This window comes from Cornus florida, unplaced genomic scaffold (genome assembly GCF_030987335.1).
Source record: "Cornus florida cultivar Cherokee Brave unplaced genomic scaffold, ASM3098733v1 CherokeeBrave_3.0.0_Hap2_Chr05, whole genome shotgun sequence".
NCBI classification, from domain to species: Eukaryota; Viridiplantae; Streptophyta; class Magnoliopsida; order Cornales; family Cornaceae; genus Cornus; species Cornus florida.
The window spans coordinates 18,315,521-18,338,276 of NW_026775575.1; the positions used below are offsets into that span (position 1 = coordinate 18,315,521).

The following is a 22,756-nucleotide window of genomic DNA, read 5'->3' on the forward strand; positions in this document are numbered from 1 at the left end:
ATCCTCTAATGACTGGACACGCTCTCCTAGGCCGGGTGTCAGAACTGGAGCCTCAGTTATGACTGGATCATGAAACTATGGTACATCCTTATCCTGCTCCTAGATATGAACTAGCGATCCAGCTGGAGAGTGATGCTGTAACTCCTCTGGAGGCTGCTGCTCCAAGTCTATATCCATATGTGCTGCAGCCGTCCGTGCGACTGCTGGATCGTCCACTGCTGCTGCTACTATCTCTGCCTCCTCAGCCTCTGCAACCTCCTCTGCTACTAAAATAGCGTCCTTCTCCAAGCTCTTGATAAGAGCATTGTGGCTCTTATTCCAGTCCTTCTTGCCGTAGTGGCAAGCCCCTAACTCAAAACGCTCTTGTGGATAGAAAGGGTAGTGCTGGTCCTGCAGGATCTGAGTAATAAGATGAGGGAAGGGGAGATATTTAGCCCGCTTGGGCTTGGCCTTGCTAATATAATCTGTGTACAACTTCATCATAACACTCCAATAAAATGCAGGAATGGAGAACCAGTGCCCGGTGTAAAAAGCATAAAGGGCTGGCAGAAAATCAGAATGCCTCTGGATTTTATGCCCTGCCATAAACACATTTCGGTATGAGACCGAATCAAAAAACCATAGGTCATCAGGCAGATAAGTTCGGGTGGTGAAAGTCTCGCCAGCTGCGTAATGGCTAGTCAAGGCAACGGCCATGTCTGCATCAGAAGGCCTCCTCAGAATAGGATAATCAAGCCCTAGAGGGCAGACATGCGAGCACTGAGAAAAAGTGGCCAATGTATCAACTGTGATGATGATAAGGTGGCCATCAATAGTAGTTCGCAGCTCTGACAGATTACCCGGGGCCGACCGGAGGTTCTGGTAGAACATCCAAACAAGCCGTAGGAAAATAGGATAAGTAACTGGCGCCAGAATGGCTAAAATACCGCACCACTCAATGTCGTCAAAAGCTGCCCGGGTCAAAACTGACCGGGAGAAGAAAGCTATGTCAAATACGGACTCATGGGACGCCGAAAGGCGTCTAAACTTCCAAATACGTTGGTCTCGGACCTTGTGATACCCTTGGATTTCTGGATGCGGGTTGGCCAGGCCCACGCCCGAATACCCGAGGATATCAGACCAATCAGCAATAAACGAACACAGAATACAATTAAGGAAATAGGAATAAATACAACTGCTGAAAAGAAACTAGAATAATAATCCAAAATTGAAAACCTCAGAATAAAATTTTATAAATAAAGTATTAATCTGATACATCAAAATTTCCAATTCTAATACAACTCGGGAATCCATCTGGGGGACCCCTAATAAAACCAACACTGAGAAACGAATCATCGGAAAGGAATCCAATGCTAAACCATGCAGGAACCACCTATGCCGTCGGTAGAGTGAGTAGTCGTCTCTGCTCGGCACGAACAAGCTCTAAGACCTGATACCATCCGTTACCTGAAAAATAATAGTGGGTCAGGCCCACGAACAAGTTCTATCCTAACTACAATCCAAACAGAGACCCAATATGCAGATACATCCTAGATGTCTCAACCATATCTATATAGTCCGTAAATAGATATACATATATAACCACACTACAGGACTCTCACTAAACTATGCTGAGGGTCTCAACCTGAATAGAAGGCAACATGCAAAACGCACCTGAGTGGGCATGACTACCTAAGCCTAATAGGGTATATCTCAACCAACATAGCTAGCTATGCATTCTACTGCATATACGCTCCCTAACCATCGACTATGAGACTCAAGCTTAGATTGCGGTTCTATAATTTACATATATAAATTCCCATCCAAACCAATATAGTGTCGCTCAACTATTCGTTGCCTTGACACGACATAAAATTAGGATTTAATTGTTTTAGTTAAATCCCTATCCTTACTAATACAGAAACATAAATAACCATCCAATATGTCGTTCAACTGTTTTAGTTGACAGGAAATGAAACCATGTAGGATTTAACTATTTTAGTTAATCCATTCCGTATGTATGAATGGGTTGGAATTAGCGTTTTAATCTAATCCGTCCCTCCGTATGTCACCATCCCATACCGGTACATATCATGCATATGATCTGTAAATGATGCAACATTTTTAGCAGTACATCAAACAAATCCACATAATCTATATAGTTGATAAATACATAATTTAAACAATTCATCAACTAAACACCCAGAATCCATCGATGCAATTAATGAGACAAAGTTTAATATTTCATCAAGTTAAAATCCAGAATCCATCCATGTCATTGATACTTTAATTCATTTAACTTAAAGTTCAACTAAACCCTAATACAGTCCAGCAGTTGACAACATTATCAATAGTAAAGTGTAAATTTTAAATTTGCAAATGATAAAATATAACTCAGGAAATCCACAGCTTTAACCAATAATTGAAGGAACAGACTGAACAGTTCTACAATTAAAATAACAACCTCCATTTAATTAATGAAACCTAATTTACTAGTTCCTTAATTAAGATCCAACCTATGTACAAATAAGGTCTACCAATTACATGACCCTATTACACATCCAAAATAGATTTTTAAATCATAAATCAGTCATTTACATTGCTACATCAACTTAAGCAATTAAATTCTCTCCGTTCGTTAATAGTATACGACTTATTCTTAGTCTTCTATACTATTCAAGATCCTAAGCATAAAGTTCAAATTATGCATCCTAATGGTTTTAATACATCATGACTTAATGTTTAGAACCCTGATAACATCCACAACAAATTCTGGAACCTCATTTGTCCCAACAGTACGCAAAAACCCCTAGAAACAAGAGAGCCTGCTCTCAAAATTGGAGAGCAAGCTCACAAAAACCATGGAGCCACCTATTAGAAGGGTAGAGCCGGCTATACCTCTCCTAGAGCCAGTTCTACAATGGGGGGGGGGGGGGAGCCGGCTCTTATTTATAAACATAACACACTAAACCCTAATCCTTATTTAATTAGAGCCACAGCCCTAACATAAACCTTAGTCGGCCCATATAATAACCTAGGTTATAATATACATGGCTGCCTATACGTGAATAGTTTTCCAAAGCTATAACTGTACTTAAATATACTACCTTAATTTTAACCTTACAGGAATCCTATTAAAATAGTGAATTAAATTACAATAGTGAAATAAATTAAAACAAATAAACAAGTAAGCCAATTAATTAAATAAAACAAAATACTAATAATTAAAACAATTAAACAAGTAATCCAATTAATTAAATAACACAAAACACTGCGTTTAAATAATTAATTAAAAACAAATAAAACACCCAAACAAATAGCCAAATAACCACATAAGAATGCAAAATTACAATAGAACCTCCAAAATAAACTACCGAGACTACCCTTTAAAATTAGGGGTATTACAGACCTGGCCAGGCTGTGCTGGTGGTGGAGAAGGAGAAGTTATATGCTCATCCTCATCAGAATGGGATGAAGATGCAGAAGCAGTAGAGGCAGAGCGGTCAGACTGAGCCGGAGCTGGCTCCTTATACTCCTGTAATTGCTCATGCTGCTCAGCTTGCTTTGGATCTTGGGTATAAGAGGCTCTGTAGGCTCCTATACTCTCTGTCGGACTCTCCTCTCATACTGTCGATGGGCGACTATTTTAACCCGTGCCATGGTCTGTAAAACCGAAAATAAACACTTGCAATAAAAGTCAGTAACAGATAATAGAGAATTGAAGCACAGTATATAGAAACTTGTATGTCACGTAAGATAGACAACTCAGTGTAATTGACATGAATCTATGTAAGTGATGATGCAGACAAGTAAACAGTGACTAAGTGAAGCATGCTATATAGTGTAAGTATGGAATGCATCCAATGTGGAAAACACAGGTATTGGGCATCAAGAAACTAGCATGAACACTATGGATGGTGTGTGAAGTGTGTTCGATCAATCAGGAAATTAGGAGATGGATCTTTCTCAGATTGATCAGGACTAAGTTCAATCAATTCTTCTCTGATCGATCAGAGAAAACTTTGATTGATTGAACTGCTGCGAGAAATTTGAAAAGTCACAGATCCGTGACGTGAATGACACGGGGGGCACCCAAGTAAGCTTGTGGGTCCTTCTGCACCTCAACAACACAAAAATGGTCACTTGAATAGGCACGTGACCCCCAAAATCAGATTCAGAATGAAAATATATACAAAACTATATACAAATATATACATATATATATATACATGCTCAAAAACATCAAAAATAGCAAGAAATCTAACATAGAATCTCAGATCTATCATGGCAAGTCTCGAATATAGAAATGAAGCTTCGGATTCAACAATAAAATGCAAAACTTACCAAATCGGGTGAGAGAAGTCAAGACGAAGGAGAGAGATGAGATATGAGATGAGAGATGAAGTGTCGAAGCTTAGAAATCTCGTAGGAGGTTCGCCGGAGGTTGAGAAGAAGTGTGCTGCGGTGAAAGGGAGTTAGGGTTGAGATCGATGTGTAAATCGATCAAAATGACCTTGGCTTCTATTTTTAAAAACTATTTTCGACATGTTCGATCGATCTGGAAAAATCTTAGATCGATCGAACATAGATCGATCTTAATGAAATGTAGATCGATCTAAGCTTCAGAACGACACAGTATTATTATTATTTATGTTTTTGAAAATTTTTGAATTTTAAAAAATATATTTTTTTGGATTTTTGAAAATAAAAATAAAAATAAAAATAAAATGTTTTTGGATTTGTTTTTTAGAGAAATAAAGTAAAATAAAAATAAAGATAAAAATGAAAATCAAATAAAAATCTTTTAAGAGTTTTTGAAAAAATGTACATTTTTTAATAAAAATAAAAATAAAATAAAATAAAAGAAAAATATTTTTGTACTTTTGAGGATAAAATAAAATGAAAATTGAAAATATTTTTGTTTTTGTTATATATATATATTTAAAATAAATTCAAAATTCAAAAAGAGCAGTTAAAGTCAAAGTCAAAGTTAACTAAGGGACCCAGATCGATCATTCCAAGATCGATTTGGAAGGTACTTCGATCGATCAAATAGGTGAAAATCTACAGACAAGTTCGATCGATACACAGAGAGGTGATTTTCATTGGTTTCAAAAAAATTTCTAAGTATGGAATGAAGATCGATTTGAGGAAAATCTCGATCGATCTTGGAGCACTCAGATCGATCTGAACTGAAGTTCGCTGGATACACAAAGAGCTGAAATATGCAGGAAATTCTCGATCGATGGGACTGAGAGATAATTGGCTGCAAGGATGAATGTTCGATCAGCCGAACCTCTTTTAAGATCGATTGAAGAAGTGTAAAATGCCTATTTTCAGAATGAAAGTGCATGCATTCTCAATCACAGTTCCTAGCCATGTGTACAAACCCAGAATTTATCTAGACAACGCAAGAAATGAAAGGTAATATAGAAATAAGGGAGGAATAGGGTTGTAAACCGTACGAAGCATCGCTAGTCTTTAACGTCTCTAGCAAAATGTTGGGCTCTTTTAGCCCGGATCAAATATCTTATTGTGCATCCCCTCCTTGATGGGGTGAATGGATTTTTGAATCCCACTCAACAAATAGTTCTTTAGAGAACTTGTTGGATTTGATTCAAATGACATTGATAGTCCTTGGTCTATACAACTCTTGGGCTTCCATGCCCTTGGAACACTTGGTTTGAAAACCACTTTCTTGGAAATCAAATTGGAAGGTGAACTTTTAGAAATTCTATTCTCAAGCAAAAACTCATGTTTTTCAAGTTCATTGTCAATGCACTTTTCTACAACATATACCTCTTCATGTTTGTCCATTGAATTTGGGGTTGAATTAAAGATGTTCAACTTTACCTTCATGTGGCCAAATGAGATTTTCATTATCCCCGTCCTACAATTGACGTTGGCATTTGCGGTTGCCAAGAAATGACGGCCAAGGATAACGGGAATTTGGCTTTTGGGATTTGGAACCGGTTTCGTATCAATGACAATGAAATTAACGGGGAAGAAGAACTTATCAATCTTAATCAAAACATCCTCAATGATATCTCGGGGCTTTTTGATGGATTGGTCGGCAAGTTGTAAAACCACCGACGTCGGTTTCAAGTCTCCTAAGCCCAATTTGACATACACTGAATATAGAAGAAGGTTAACACTTGCTCCTAAGTCTAAGAGAGCCCGATTAATGACATGGTCACCAATGATGCAAGATGTAGTAGGTAAACCGGGGTCCTTAAACTTTGAAAGAGTGTTGTGTTACAAAATGGAGCTTACTTGCTCGGTCAAGACCACTTTTCTTGGTACTTGGCTCTTGTTCTTCCTCGTTTGGGTGTAAAGATCTTTTAAGAACTTGGCATAAGCAGGAATTTGCTTAATTGCATCCAAAAGTAGAAGATTGATCTTCATTTGCCTAAACATTTCAATGATTTCATTGGTCTTGGTCTTTTGTTTGTCAAGAGAAATAGATCCTTTCATGGCATCCGGAAATGGAGCTCTAGGCTCAAAAGCTTTTTCAAAATCTTTCTTTGAAGAATCTTTAACACAAGAATTCTTAGAATTATTTTTCAAATCATCATTTTCCACAAGTTTCTCAATAAGATGATCATGCACATGTAATGAAGGAGGAATAAAATGTGAAACAGGATGGGTGTTAACTTTTGGTTGCACCGGTTTACTCTCTTCATTGGACATACTCACTTAGTTGTCCACAATTCTCCCACTTCTCAAGGTTGTCACCGCATTAACATGCTCAATTGTGTGACCTTCCGATGAGGAATGAGTCTCCACAACACATTGTTGCTTTGGTGGTGCATTCAAAGGCATCTTCCCTTTCTCTCTAGCATTCAAAGTACTAGCTATTTTCCCGACTTGGGTTTCTAGCTTAGCAATGCATTGAGAATGGGAATGAAGTAATTGAGTGTTCGCCTCTAGAGTGCTTAGAGCGGTCAACACTTTCTCCTCAAAAGTGGGACTCCTTGAGTTTCTTTGGAAATACGATGATTGGTTAAGGAAATGAGAATTAGAGAATTGATTACCATGTGATCATTGAAAAGAAGATCTATAACCTTGGCTTTGCATTAGAGGTGGAATATACTTGTTTTAAAAACCACCTTGGGGAGGGTTTGAGCCTTCCCCTTGGCTTTTCCAAGAGAAGTTTGGATGGTTCCTCCACCTTGGATTATAGTGTGAGCCATAGGGATTATTCCCTTGGTTAGCAAAGATAGCATTTGCTTGTTCATGGTTCTCGCTTTGCGCATGTCCATGGGGATAGTTGGAAGTAGAATGCAAGACACTTGAACAAGTTATGCACGATTCATTAGATGCATGATGATGAGCATGATTAGGGGAGGAAGATACTTGATTCGCCGAATTTTGGTTAATCAAGAATTGATCAAACCTTTGAGATAAAGATTTCATCTTAGCAGTTATGTCATTGGAGTTGTAAACTTAATATAGGCCAACATTCTTCCTTCCACCTAAATTTCTACCATTTTTAGAGGACAAGATCTATGCATTGAATTCTCACTCATACTTTCATACAATTACCACACATCATTTTCATGTTTGTCAAGATAAGAACCACCCATAGATGCATCAACCATACCTTTGTGATTATCCGGCAAACTTTCAAAGAAATATTGAACTAGTTGCCACTTAGGTATGTCATGATGAGGGCACTTCCTAAACAAGTCATTAAACCTTTCCCATGCCTCATGAAACATTTCCCCATCCCTTTGAGAAAATTTACGAATAGAAGTTCTTATGGCATTGGTTTTCGAAATCGAATAGTACTTCTTCAAGAACTCTTGTTGCATTTCTGCCCAAGAAGTTATTGAGAAAGGTCTAAGATTGTTGAACCAATATTTTGCCTTGTCCTTAAGGGTAAAAGGAAAAAGTTTGAGTCTTAACACTTCTTCTGGCATGTCCGTGTATTTCACGGTGAAACATACTTCAAGAAACTCATCCAAATGCTTATAAGGTTCTTCACTTGGAAGTCCATGATAGTTGGGAAGCATTTGAATGGTTTTTGGTTTAATCTCATAGTGATGTGCTCTAAATAGGGGTAATTGAATGCAAGTAGGTGCATTGTATTCATTAGGCAGATAATGGTCTCTTAAAGTAATGAGAGGATTCACAACCGGTGGTGTTACTCGAACACCTTGGTTGCCTTGCATAATGGGAGGTTGTGGAACAAAAATTGGCCGAGGCATTCCCAATGGAATTTGGCCTTGTTGTTGTGGTGGGATGAATGGTTTTGGCATGCCTAATAGTACTTGAATATTTTCATGATGCACATTAGGGTGGAGGATGCCCTGTTGGTCTATGTGAACAAAGTCCTCCACATGGTCATCATTCAATTCCTCCATTGGTGAAATGGAGTGATGCGAACTACCTCTTCCCCTAGGATTACAAATAACCGATTCAAGATGCAAAGACAATAGTAGGATTTAATGACCTACGACCATGCATGCACTAGCAAAATGAGTAACAAGCAATTAATCAAATAACAATCACTTCGCCCCCACAACAAATCAATCAATAAACATTCTCCACATACATTGATCTCATGCTCCCATGTTTGAACATTATGCAAAGTAAAAGTAAAATTGCCTCCACATGGGCTCATGATTTATCTATGAAATGAAAAACTTGCCACCGCACGGGCCGACTATTTAACTAAAGATTGAGTTAGAAAGATCTCACAAAGGGTCCTTAAGAAACTTTAATTTAACTTTGAATTTCAAAACCTTGCTATACTTTGCAAATTTTTAGATTTTAGCTTTTTATCCTTTTGCTTAGCTTCACTTAGCTTCCTTGCTTCGTTTGTTCTTTAATTCCCTTTGTTTGACTCTTTTAGCTCAATGCACCTAGCCAATCAAGAACAAACACAATAAGTAACAAAAGAGAAAATAAAGTCAAGACACGATCAAAAGAGTACTAATTTCAATTTGTTTCCAAAACACGGCGTTGCCAATTGAATCCCCTGCAACGACGCCAAAAACTTGGTGGTTATCGCGGGCACCAACATTTAAAGATGCACTAAGACTATGAGTGTGCAATGTGGCCATGTTTTAAATTTATAAAAGCCACTACTACCTCTGATTAAAAAAACAGCTAGGGTGAGTAGGGATCGTCCGAAGGGATTGGAGGTGTGCTTGCAATAGAAACAATGTATAGGGTTAGTAGGTCAAGTGATCAAAAGATGGTTTGTCTGGTTGATTAAACTACAATGCAATTGAAATTAAAGGAAGTAAAAGGTAACAATTTAGAATGTAGGAAAAAAGATATAGAGGAGAGGACTTGGGGTACTAGAACTCACCACTAAGCTTGACTTCACTAGACACTAGCAATTATATATCAATGGGGAAATTGAATTGTAACTTGTGTATGTGTGCATCATTAATTGAAACTAGGAATGGATGGCAAATAAGTATAGATTGTCTAGCCAATTCAAATGGAAAACACAACCTATCAAATGAGACCAAAATCCATTCAATCAAGCCACAGTTTATGCACACACAATTATCTAGAAGCATACACCATTTGCATTCATAAGTATGGAACACCAAGGAACAAGAATAGATTGTCCACCTATCTATGAATCTAAGGCAACTACACTACAACTACACTGAAGACATGGAAATTAAACTAAGTAAGCTGAAGGTGTGGCACAATCCATTAAGAAACAAACGTGAACCATCAAATAAATTACAAGAGTGTTTAATTAAGCACTATGTTTTGACCATCTCTAGGTTAACTTCATCCATACACATAGATATGCATAAACTCCACTAAATCTAGAGAAAAGCACATGACTCATCCATTCTAGCATACGTAGATATATGGTTAGAGATAGAGAATCAATTAAAAGCATTAAAATCCATTCACATCAAGTAGAAACCGCAAGATATATATATATATATATATATATAAATCTAAGATCAAAACATTTATTACAAGCAAATCCCCAAAAATATACAAAGCACTAAGTCTATAAAGCAAACTTAGGGGCTACTCTAGCCCCAAGTAGATGTCTAGCCACTCATTGAAGTAGTCATCCAACCCTCAGGGCTATCTCCATGGTAGGAATGACCTCCTTCTTAATGGAAACCCTAGAAGAATGGAAGAACTCCCAAAGATGTGTAAAAAGCTCTCTAGTCTCTAGCCTCCTCTCCAAGAAATAAGATATGTATGTGTCTTGAAGATATGTTCAATCTTTTTTTCAATCCCTTCATATGAATGACTCAAAATCCTTATATAGGAGGCTCAAGTGTCACACCCAATGGTCTGGATTTGTGCACTAGGGTCCTTGCAATGATTGCACCATGAGCCAACTTTTAATGAGCTGGACTTTGTTTTAATTCAGACTTGAGGAGGTTCGATCGATCGAACTGTGTTGAGATCGATCGAACATTGGTGAGATCCATCGAATGCTGCAGAGATCGATCATCCTTGGCAGTGCCTTTTTGAATAAGGATAAATCTCTAAGATATTTTGGGATATTTTGGGAAAGAGACAAAAGTGGTAGGTGGGGTGGTAAGTGTGGATAAGATCGAATAATTTTGATTGATCTGAGAAAGGTTGGATCGATCGAAGATGGTGAGATATTTTGGATAAGGACAATTGCTTGGATCCATCTTGATATGTCTAGATCGATGTTGCTCTGATCGATCGAAGGAATGTTGAGATTGATCGAACTTGCTGATTTTCCACACTTTGCTTCCACTTTGCTCCTTTCTTCTATTAGCTTGAGATTGCTTCTTTTAAGCTCTTATTTGGCTGAATTAACTTATTTTTAGGATAAGCACCTAAAAATGGCAATAACCTGAAATGAATCTAAGACGGGTAAATAAGATAGATAAAGGTCTTGGTTGTTTTGGGAATTAACTTATTTTTACATCAACGGATTTCTTGTGTTTTAAATCCTAGTTTGTAGTCTAGGTAGATGCATACCATAATTTCTTGACATTTCATATGCCATTATAGTTGATGAACTTAGGGCACGACTTGTGTGTTCCAAAATCTTGGTTGTGCATGGAATGTGGTTTAATGCATTACTTGTATCTTAATACACTCTTGGTTGCACAAATTATTGATTTTGGGACTTGGGATATCAATCAAGAATTGACATGGCTAGGACTTGGTTCTAGTACAGGAGATAAAGAGCTCCCTATATCATAGTGCGCACAAAGGGAAGGTACCCATAGGTTAGTAGCCCTAAAGTGATGCCAGGAGTACGGTTTTAATCCGGGCGATATCCGAGTTTCCACATTGGTTGATTTCACTCTTTAAATTTCAAGTTGCTATTCCTTGAAGATTTAAAACTTGTCGTGTTATGTGAAATGCTCCAATCTTATTTCATTGCATAGATATTATGCATTATCCTTGATTTTCATGTATTTTTCTTGTCTTATTAATTGAAGTGTTCCAATCATGTTAATTACATTGATAATGTAATTCTTGTTAATTCATATTCAAGTACCCTTCTTGTCGTGGTAATTGAATTATTCCAATCTTGTTCAATTACGTTGATAATGTGATTCATGTTAAATTGTAAACTTGTCGTGTTCTTTGTATTATCCTAACTTTGTTTAGTTTCATAGACATCGTGATTCATGTTGCTTCATGTTGATATGACTTAGGAATGATCCTACATAAGCATCTTGACTTAGATTCTAGGTGGCATGAACCATTTTAGTACTTATTGCATTCTAGGTTAAAAGTTGATAACTCTGGATACCTAAGTTTTGTTGCATTACATTATGTGCTCCTATGTTGTTGAAATTGCATAAAGGATGTGTTTTATGCTAGAAATGATTTAAGGTAACTTATGATGCTCCTTTAGTCTCACTTTTGACATAGATGTTAGGTGGAATGAACCACAAGTATCTATTTATGAAAACTTGTAAAATGTTATGTCTTTGCATGCTTATCTCCTACGAGTAGCTTTATGTTACTAACCCCGAAATTACTGGGGGTATTGTTTAGGTATAGGATTCAAGACTTAGAGATTTGCACTTGCCTTGGGTGGTTTGGAGATTTGAAGTTTCTTTTAAAGTGTTTTTGTTCACATGCAAGTGTTAGCATTTTTAAGTTTTACTTTTGATGTTGTAACACTTAGTTAGGTTCAATATGCTCTTCTTGACTTATTATATGTAAAGTGTACTTAGATACACTATTTGGGACCTATTTAATATGTATGACATGAGGCGAAGGGCCACAAACCTTAAAGTTTAAGTGTATGCATTTATATTCCAAGTTTTTCCTTTGAAATGTAACTTTTCTAACTTTAGAGGTTTAATATGTGATTTGGAGTAAATGACATGTAATGAGGCCATGGGCCATTGGAACACACTTCAAAACTTAAAGTATACTTGTTGGCATGTTTACATAGCTTAAATTATTATTTTTGGACCAATTTATGTTGGGGTTTACAGCTTAGGTGAAGCCTTAACATTTCTTGTGCATAACAGGTCATTTAGCACCATCTTAAGTCATTTCGGTCGTCCAAAATGCTAGTTCGGTCGACCGATGGCTTTTAGAAACTTCATTGCACAGTAAAACACTTGTTCTAGTAGCCATTTTCACTGTTTGGGCCTATTTTGGTCAACTGATGGCTTATTTCGGTCTACCGAAGTAACCTCCCTTCAAAAATATGTTTTTAGGAAAGTTTTTGCCCAGTTCAGTCGACCGAAATAGCTCTCATGCACCAGCCTCTTCAGTTTTGTTTCAGCACTGATGTTCCGACTTCAAATGGTCATATCTCCTTCATTTCTAATCCAAATAGGGTGATTCTTGATCCTAAATTCATGGATTTTGAGTCAAATTGCCAATGATACTAATACCTTTCTCAGATTCAAATCACAGTGATAGTTATTCATGTTTTAGTGAGATAGTGTTAGGTTTTGCTTGAACCGGGAATGGGCGTTTTGTGGAATTCGTGTCCAATGTTCTTAGAACCTCTTGGAATGTTGTGAAATGATTATTTTAGGTTGTATGGACCTTATTTGGCTTGCTTGGAGTCAAATATATCTTCTTAGTTGTAAATTGACCATTTTCCCCTTGATTGACTAGTTTTGCTCGTTTTTCTTCATCTTGTCATTTCTTTTTCGTTCAGACCCCGAATCATGCGATTCTTGAGTCCATCTTGATTTGTTTTTTATTCTATTTCTAGTGATGTACTCGGTGGCACCTGAATTTATATTTTTAGAAATGACTATTTTGTCTCTGGGGGCTTAATTGTTATTTTTTCCTATCTCTTGCCTACACACTTTGTTCCTTTGGGTTCCGTGACCTCACGGAAGGTCATCTTACGGTCTTTGAGGTGTGTTAGGCCTCAAGAGACCATTTTCATGTTTCTTACTTCCACATCTGGATCCATTAATGGGTCAATCTTTGGTTTATCAGTGACGCACCGGGTTGAATAAAACTCGGGTCACTACAGAAGGTGTGTGCCAAAAGTGAGATTCTGAGCATTTTTGTGTTTTGCCATACTCTTGCATGTGGTGGGCATTTTTGAAGCAACTCTTCTTAAAGTACTTCGTCACTTATAAGGTTGCCTTCGCCTACCACCCTCAAACAAATGGGCAAGTTGAGGTCTCGAATCGGGAAATCAAGCAAATTCTTAAAAAAAATGGTGAACACAACCCGAAAGGATTGGTCGAGAAAATTGAATGATACTTTATGGGCTTGCCGTATGGCTTATAAGACTGCAATAGGCATGTCTCCTTATAGACTTGTTTATGGGAAGCCTTGCCATCTTTCGGTTAAGCTAGAACATAAGGCTTTATGGGCAATTAAAAAGCTTAATCCTGACCTTGATAAGGCTGGTGAGAACCGTTTACTCCAATTGAATGAGTTAGAGGAGTTGAGACATAATGCCTATGACAATGCTAAACTCTATAAAGAAATGACGAAAGCTTTTCATGATAAACACATTGTGAAGAAGTCCTTTGAGCCCGGACAAAAGGTATGGCTCTTCAACTCTAGGCTCAAATTCTTTCCCAGAAAGTTGCGTACTAAATGGGAAGGCCCTTATGAGATCATTTCCGTTGCTCCTCATGGGGTGGTTGATCAAGAGCCTAAAAGATGGAAACACATTCAAAGTGAATGATCAAAGATTGAAACCCTACATTGAAGGACAAGCTTTTTAAAGAGATGTGGAAGCCGCCCTCTTGGTGGATCCCATTCATTTGAACGTCGACTAGAGACGTTAAACCTAGTTTCATAAAGTCTTCAAACTCTATTCTTCTCCTATTTCTCTTTTTTCTTTCATTCTTGCGTCGTCTAGATAGGTTTCATGGTGCATCATTGAAAAATTCCAGGCATTTTGTGCCTTTGAAAATTTTTGCATTAGAAATGATTAAAAAAATTTCAGCTTTTTGTGCTCAAGCATATTGCAGTTTGATTAATCGCCGAGCCTTTTCGATTGATCGTAATCATTCTTCGATTGATCGAAGTCTGCAAAATCCCATCTTGCTTGAAAACATGCCCTCGGTATCTCTCTTCGTGAGTATTTTCGATCGATCGCAGAAATTGGCAATCGATTGAGTATGTGTTTTAAAATTTCCAAACTCCTAGAGTATGGCTCATAAGTTGCCGATCGATCACTAATATTTTTGATCGATCGAACTGGGTTCTTTGATTGATCATGGAGTATTTTCGATCAATCGCTAGCATCATCGGATGTCTCATGTTCCAGGGGAACGTTCGACAGAATTCTCTATCGATCGCCAATTTTTCGATCGATCGCTTATATAAATATATATATATATATATATATATATATATATATATATATAAAACTTTTCCCATTATGTCTGACGAGCCCCTCTTTCTATGTGTTTAAAAAATGGACTTTGTAATGCGAGAGGTCGCTTCACAAGGTCAAAATATGAATGTGGTTTTGGAAGCCTTTCTAGTCAAATTTACATTTATAAAAACCACTACTACAACTAATGAAGTATAGCGAGAAGGGATCGTCCACGGAGATTACACGTATTGGAATTTATTTTCGACTCTAATGTTTCAATTGATTGCAAAAGAGAGAGATTGGTTGATTAAACTAAGATGCAAGGAAATTAAAATGCAATTAAAATAAACTAAGTTGAGATAGGGATTTAAGAGATGAGAAGTGAGGTCTTGGGGTGCATTGGAATTGCCATTAAGCTCGTTCACCAAACCACACACTTTCAACTAATTTGGGGAAAACATTCTTGTGAACAAAATGTGACTACCAATTGCAATACTAAGCATGTACCATCAAATGCAATAATGAATTGCCTACCTAACCAACAATTAAACCAAGTATAGAACAACCCATCAATTCTAATCATGACCCATCAAACTAGTCACAATTGTTGCACATATCAATCTAGAGAATCATAGAATTTACAATAATAAGCCATGGAATATCAAATCAAGTAAAGATTGTCTACTTACCTACAAACATGAATTAAATTGTAGAACAACCCATTAAGCATAAGCATAATCCATCAAACTAATTGACAAACCCATCTAATAAAAACCATGTCTAGCCATCACTAGATTCTCAATCAATCACACATAGACATGTAATTAATATAGAAAAACTAGTGTAGAGATCGAATCCCAAATAATCACACATACGACGACATGTAATCATATAGAGAATCAATAGAAAGAATTAATCTATAGAAATCAAAGGAGAACCCAAGATTTATTAAATTCACAAGCCTAAAACACTAATCACAAGATATTATTTCCCAGAAAGTATGAAAAAGAGAGCAATCTCCAAACATGGCTCCATCTTCTTCCTTTTTTTCTTTGTTGAATTCTAGAGAGAGAGAGTGTGTAGATGTTGAGATGTCTTCTTGGAGCCTCCACTCTTCTCTTTTCTTCTAACCCTAATCTCTAACCTTTCTAGAGAGAGAAAATAAAAATTACAATGAAATAAAATTGAAGACAAACGATTTTTTACATAATGGTTCAATTCCCCCTTTATACAAGGTCCTTGGAGGAGTGAACAAGTCCTAAAATAAGCCTTTAAAATAAATAATCCCGCAACTATGTGGTAAGTGGAGTTTAGGTGCGCGGGAATAAATTAGCTCGCTGCCAGCACATTTTTGATCGATCGAAGAAAAGCTTCGATCGATTGAACCAAATCCACTGGTGGCGAAATTCTGTATTTTTTTTACCTTTTTCTGGATTTTTCTGAAATCTTTTCGGAACTTTTGCTTGACTTTAAAAAGGTTGTAATAGACCATTTTTAGCCCGTTTGAACCTTATTGACTTGAAATTGACAAAAATACAAATAAGTACTAAAGCGGGAAAATAAAGATAGATGAATGGACTAAAATACCCTCGCTTAGGTGCTAAAATGCGTCACATTTGAGCACTCATCAATGCCCTTGTGTATAGTCATGCATATTTCTATGTGTTATCTAGGGCTTGATCTCATCTATTTCATTTTGTTCTATATTGCCTTAGAATGCTTGATTTGCCCTTCTATATCCCATTGTGATATTTGATGTGAGTTTGCTAGTGTGGTTACTCAAGTAGGTTGTTGAATCTAAGTTTGGAGGAGACGTCTTTCGAATTGGATCATTGCCGAGCTTCATAGATTTTGCCACCACGGTATACTCTTTCCATCTTTTCTATTGTTCTCATTGCACATTGAGGACAATGTATGGTTTAAGTTTGGGGGTAAGATGGTTTTATTGCATTCTACTTAAGCTTGAGCTTTAATTGCATGATTGAGATTTGAGATTGATGTTTGCTATGATTTTGATCTTTTGAGGGCCATGATGCTTAGAATTTAAAATTGCTTGACTTGTGAGTTTAATACTCCTTATGTGCCTTTGGGATGTCATTTTAGGGCAAATTTTTTCGAAAGATTGACAATTTGCTTGCTTTTGTGGTTCACATCACCATGTTTGTGAGATTGTTTTGAGATCATCTCTAGAGTTCTACAATTGCACATGCGCACACTAATATTCATTTGTGGGGTTTATGCTTAGTTAATCATTGATTTGGTTATATCCTTATTGAGCCAGTATTGCTTTGAAAGCTCCCATTCTTGACAAGATGACCTTGCATGCTTAATAACAAACCTTTTGCTGAGTAGTTGGGATTCGAGCCTCATTAAGCATTGAACTCTCGCACTGAAAAGTGAAGGTACACAATAGTTAAAAAATAAAAAATAAAAAATAAATAAATAAATTTACAAAAGCAAATAAAGTGAGCGCTTTTCACCAAAGGTGGAAGTAGGAAAATGATTAGATAAGAGTTGTTTTGATTTATAGCCTAGTTGATTTAAGCTTGTAAGTTCTTAAAGGTGTCTTTACACCTAATGACCTAAAGCTGTTCGATTTGGGAGTCATTGACTTAACGCTCGTTACGTGGATCTTCTAGAAAGCTTAAGAGATCACTACATTGTACCATACTCTTGAATAAAGAGGTTCATTGAATAAGAAGGTTCATTCTTTGTCTTGGTGATTGTTGCTAGATTTGTGTGCTAGTTTGAGACCGGTTGTGCCTATTTCATTGATTTGCTAACATAGCAACCTATTTGATGTCAATTCACTCAAAAAGGGTGCTAGAGTTGTTATGATTTGCATAATCATCTTACTTGATGTATGGAGGACCATAATTGCTTGCTTGTTGTTGAAATTTTGGAAATTTACTTAGAGATGATTGAAAAATTGCATACTTGAGATAGCTTTCTTTCAATGCTTGTTTGGAAAGTTGGTGCCTCTTAAGTGAGAAAGAGCTTAATGTTTTTGGGTATCATTTTTGGAAACCCTCACGAGACTTTACTCATCCACTAGGGGTAATCTAGGGGTTCAAAAGGCATGTTGCATATGTTAAATGCAACCGTATTCCTTACGAAAATGGCACTATCCTTTTACTACTTTTTAGTTCATAATTGTTTAGTTATTCCTTTTTTTTTTTTCTTTGTTTTGTAGTTCATTGCTAGGGACTAGCAATATCTAAGTTTGGGGGTGTGATAAGTGTTCAAATGTTGCATATTTTAGCACCTAAGCTAAGGTATTTTAGTCCATTTATCTATCTTACTTTCCCGTTTTACTTTTAATTCTTATTTTTGTCTATTTCAGGTCAATAAGGTTCAAACGGGCTAAAAACAGCCTATTAACCCCTTGTTGGAGTCAACAAGAAAATCTAAAAGAACTCTAAAAATTTACCCTAGAGCAGTCTCGATCAATTGAAGATTCATCCACTATCGATCGAAGGTTGGTGATCCTTCGAAGCCACGTCAGCAAAAGGATAAGACTGCCACCTCATCGTTCGACCTAATTGGTGATCGATCGAAGACTTTCACAATCGATCGTAGTGCCACGTTAGCGCCAACTACGCAGATAAGGTTGCCAGTTGTCAAGATAAGCATGTCATGTCATTTACGATCGATCGAAGTACTTTTTGATCCATCGAAGTCCCTTTCGATTGATCAAAATCCTGCTAGCAGTGCGCTGCTTAATTCCAAAGCGCGCCTGATTTTTGCCTAACTTTTGGCAGCAGGATTAGACCAATGAAATAGCTAGTTTCTGACTTGTTTCCTATACAAAGTGGCTTGTATTTAAATCAAATTGAACCATTTTGTTAGGGTTCCCAACTTTTAGCTAGCTTTGATTAGACATAGTTTTTCTCTTTAGAGATTAAGTTTCTTGAGCTAGAGAAAAGGCAAGAAAGGAGCTAGAAGATGAACTCAACCATGAAGATAGCCCTTGAGGGTTGCAAGACAACATCTATGAGTGGCTAAATCTTCCTCTTGGAGCTTGGAAAAGCCCCTAGGCTTGCCTTAAACTCTAGTTTTTTGACCTGTTTGGGATTTTTGTTGTAAATAATGTATTGACCTTATGATTTAATAAATCTTGTGATTTACGTCATTCAATTCTTCCAATTAATCTTCCAATTTTATTTACATGTCTATGTGTGATACAATGGATGGTTATGTCTCTATATTAGTTTCTATAAATTTGACGCATGTCTATATGTGTTAGAATTGTGAATCTAGTGATGGTAATGCATAGTGCTTATTGGTTACACTTGTGATTCATTTGATTGGTTATGCTTTTGCTTGGTGGATTGTTCTACAACTTTAGTTAATTAGTTTAATTTCCTTGTCATTAGTGTAATTGTAGTGTAATTACATTTAAATGCCTAGATAGATAGACAATCCATACTTATATTTGATGATCCATACTTATTGTCACATGATGTACATTTCTCTATATTAATGTGTGTTACAATTATAGGTTTATTGAATGGTTAATGTCTTCACTTAATGGGTTGTGCTATACACTAGCTTAAGTGGACAATTCACATTTGTTTAGTCATCCATACTGATTGTTCAATTGTTAGCACATATTTGGTTTACAACATTTAATTTCCCCAAATTTGTCAAAGACCAGTGGTTTACAAGAAGAATGGTGTGTCGGAGCAAAGTATGTGAAAAGGTATGGCCAAGTTTAAATTTATAGAATGCCACTACCACTACTAACTACTAACGTAGCAAGAGTGAGTAGGGATCATCCCAAGGGATAGGCACGGTATTCTTGGAATCAATGTTGGATTAGTAGATCAAATGATCAAAGATGGTTTGTTACTTTAATTAAACTACAATGAAAGCTAAAGTAGTGCAATATAAAGCAACGAAAATAGTGAGATGTAGAGCATGAGAGAGGGTTCTTGGGACATATAGTTCACCATTAAGCATTAATTTCCTAGACATTCAACATTTGATAAATTAGGGGGATTATGTGCTATAAACAAGGTGTGTGCAATCGATTGGAATGATAAACTTGGATGACCAAGTAAGCATACATTGTCTAAACAATCAAGTGAATAACACAACATTTCAAATTAAGCCATTAATCTTTCCATAAGCCTACAATCAATGCACACTAAAAAATCTAGAGAAATATACTACTTGTACTCATAAGCATGGATCATCAAACAATAAGAATGGAATGTCCACCTATTTAGGAAGTTAGTGTAATCAAACTAATGACATGAAAATTAAACTAATTAGACTAAGGAGGTGGCACAATCCATCAAGAAATAAGTATGAACCATTAAATAAAGCACAAGAGTAATCTATGAAACTACAACTTGCTTCTTTTTTATTTTATTTTTTTAAAAACAAGTTATTAAACTAGAGTTTGGGCCCTCCACCTTTCGGCGCGAGAAATTCAGTGTTTGATGAGGCTAGAATCCCGGCTACTTAGTGAAAAGGGGTTGTTATCTACCTTTGTCAAGAATGAAAGCTTTCAATGCACTACTAGCTCAATTGGAATATAACCAAATCAATAATCAACAAAACATGTACCCCATAAATGAATGTTAGTGTGTGCCTGTGCTAATGTAGAATCCTAGAGTGAATCTCAAAATATTCGCAAAATCAGGATGACGTGGACCACAAATGCAAGCAAGATATCAATCTTTCAAAAAATTTACTCCTAAATGACATCCACAAGGCATACAAGGAGTATTGGACTCTCAAGTCGAGTAATTTTTAAATCTAAGCAATATAGGCCTCAAAAGATCAAAATCATAGCTAGTCATGGACCAATTATAGAAACTCCCTCAAATACAGAAGTCATGCTCAAAATCTTGAATTGAATGCAAAGAGCACACATTACCCCCAAACTTAAACTGCACATTGTTCTCAATGTGCAATGGGAATAAAAGAAAGAGGAAAAAGTATACCAGTGCAACTATGGTGATGAATCGGTGGGACACAAGTAGCCAAGGTGGATGGTATAATCCCCCCAAACTTGGGATTAACTGTGGTCCTGAAAAGATGGTACTAGAATAAAACCTCAGCAAATAACAAATGGGATAATAATGGTGCATAGTGGGCATGCAAGTGCACAATGGGATAGTAAATGAAAGAGAGAGAGAAGGATAAGGGCGGTCCTGAAAAATATGGGCAGCGCTCTCTCACTGAAGTCACTGTAATGCACCTGATAATGGAGTCAATAATCAACAGATATATCAAAATACTATCAAAGTATCCACAATATCCAAAAATAACGAAAGTAAAATGTACATCACAAAGATCAGGCCAATAGACTGGTCGTAAAAATGGAATAATAGTATCAAAGTATCAGTATGAAAATCACAAGTATAAATGAGATAAGTAGAGAGAGAGGTCAGGCAGAGGAAGATGGTCTGGCAGGGTGTGAACCCTGGACATGTCTAAAAATTTCCTGTAGTGCTGTCATGACATCCGTGTGGAGAGTGGTCACATTTGCTCTGAGGGAGAGGACTGCATCCTTTAATGTTTGGATACGCTTCCCTAAGCTGTCTGAATAAGCCTAAGTGTCAGGAATGACTGGGTTATCCTGATGGTGCAATCTCAAGTTATCAGTAGACTAATGCTCATCCTGGCTCTGAAAATGGTGGCTTTATTCTTGGGAAGGATGTGGTGACCCTAGTAGAGGCTCCCGCTGCAAGTCAATGTCTATGTCAGCTCTCTCTGCCACCGGTGCTACTGCTACTGCTGCCTTTGCCTCCTCTTCAGCCTCAAGATCCTCCACTGCTTGGGCAGCATCCTCTACTAGGCTCTTGCAAAGAGTATTGTAGCTCTTTGACCAATCGGCCCATCTGAAATGGCAAAGCCCAGTTTCAATGTCCTCTTCTGGGTTAAGTGGATAATGCTGGTCCCGAAAGAGCTGTGTAATCAATTATGCATATAGGAGGAACTTGGCATGCTATGAGTCACTCTTACTGATATACTCATCATAAAGTTTCATCATGACACTCCAAATGAGTATAGGAATTGAAAACCAATTAGTGCCAAACCAAAGTGTGTGATGAAATGTGGCTAAGTTTGAATTTATAGAATGCCATTACCACTACTAAATGTTAATGTAGCTAGAATGAGTAGGGATCGTCCCAAGGGAAATGCGCAGAATTCTTGGAATCAATGATCAAAAGAGTGTTTTGATTTGATTAATTAAACTAATGGTTCACTTAAAGCAATGAAATTAAATGACAATCTAGAAAGTAGAGAAAGTAATAAGAGAGAAAGGTCTTGGGGTTTAGAGTTCACCACTAAGCTTCACTTCACCAAACACTAACAATTGTAAATTAATAGAAAAATTTAAGTTGTAACTTGTGAGTGAGTGTGTCACCAATTTAAAACTAAGCATGGATGACAAATAAGCATAGATTGTCTAATCAATCTAATGAGCAAACTATCAAATGAGACCATTAACCATTGAATTTAACCACAATTAGTGCACACACAAATATCTAGAGAAATGTACCTTTTGCAATCATAAGTGCAGAACATCAAACAACAAGAATGGATTATCCAATTACATTACAACTAAGCTAATGACATGAAAATTAAGCTAATTAAACTAAGGATATGGCACAATCCATCAAGAAATAAGTATAAACCATCAAATAAATCACAAGAGTAATCAATTAAGCACCATGCCTTGACCATCACTAGATTAACAACATCAACACACATAGACATGCATCAATTTCATTAAATCTAGAGAAAAACACATGAACATTCTTTCTAGCATACATAGACAAATGAATAGAATTAAATGATTAATTGAAAGCATTAATCCATACAAATCATGTAAAAATCACAAGATCTATATTTATTCATGGTCAAAACATCAATTACAACTAAAATTCCCAAAAAAATACAGAAAAGCTAGGTTTAAGAAACAAGCCTAGGGGCTATCTCTAGCCCCAAGAGAAGGATTTAGCCACTCATTAAAGTGGCCATGGAACCCTCAAGGGCTAGCTTGGA

At 36.7% G+C, this 22,756-nt stretch overlaps 1 protein-coding gene and 1 non-coding gene across 2 annotated transcripts; both read left to right on the forward strand.

Moving 5' to 3' along the window:
* Positions 1–7,638: 7,638 nt before the first annotated feature.
* Positions 7,639–7,745, forward strand: LOC132310690 (small nucleolar RNA R71). Its single transcript, XR_009482680.1, has one exon. It is a non-coding gene; the product is annotated as a small nucleolar RNA R71 (small nucleolar RNA).
* Positions 7,746–13,612: 5,867 nt separating this feature from the next.
* LOC132309064 (uncharacterized) lies at positions 13,613–14,092 on the forward strand. The gene has a single exon (XM_059807416.1). It carries the CDS (start codon positions 13,613–13,615, stop codon positions 14,090–14,092), a length of 480 nt encoding a protein of 159 aa, XP_059663399.1.
* Positions 14,093–22,756: the final 8,664 nt, after the last annotated feature.

Excerpts from the sequence above, each read along its gene's own strand:
- LOC132309064 (XM_059807416.1), top strand. The coding sequence starts at position 13,613 with ATGGTGAACACAACCCGAAAGGATTGGTCGAGAAAATTGAATGATACT.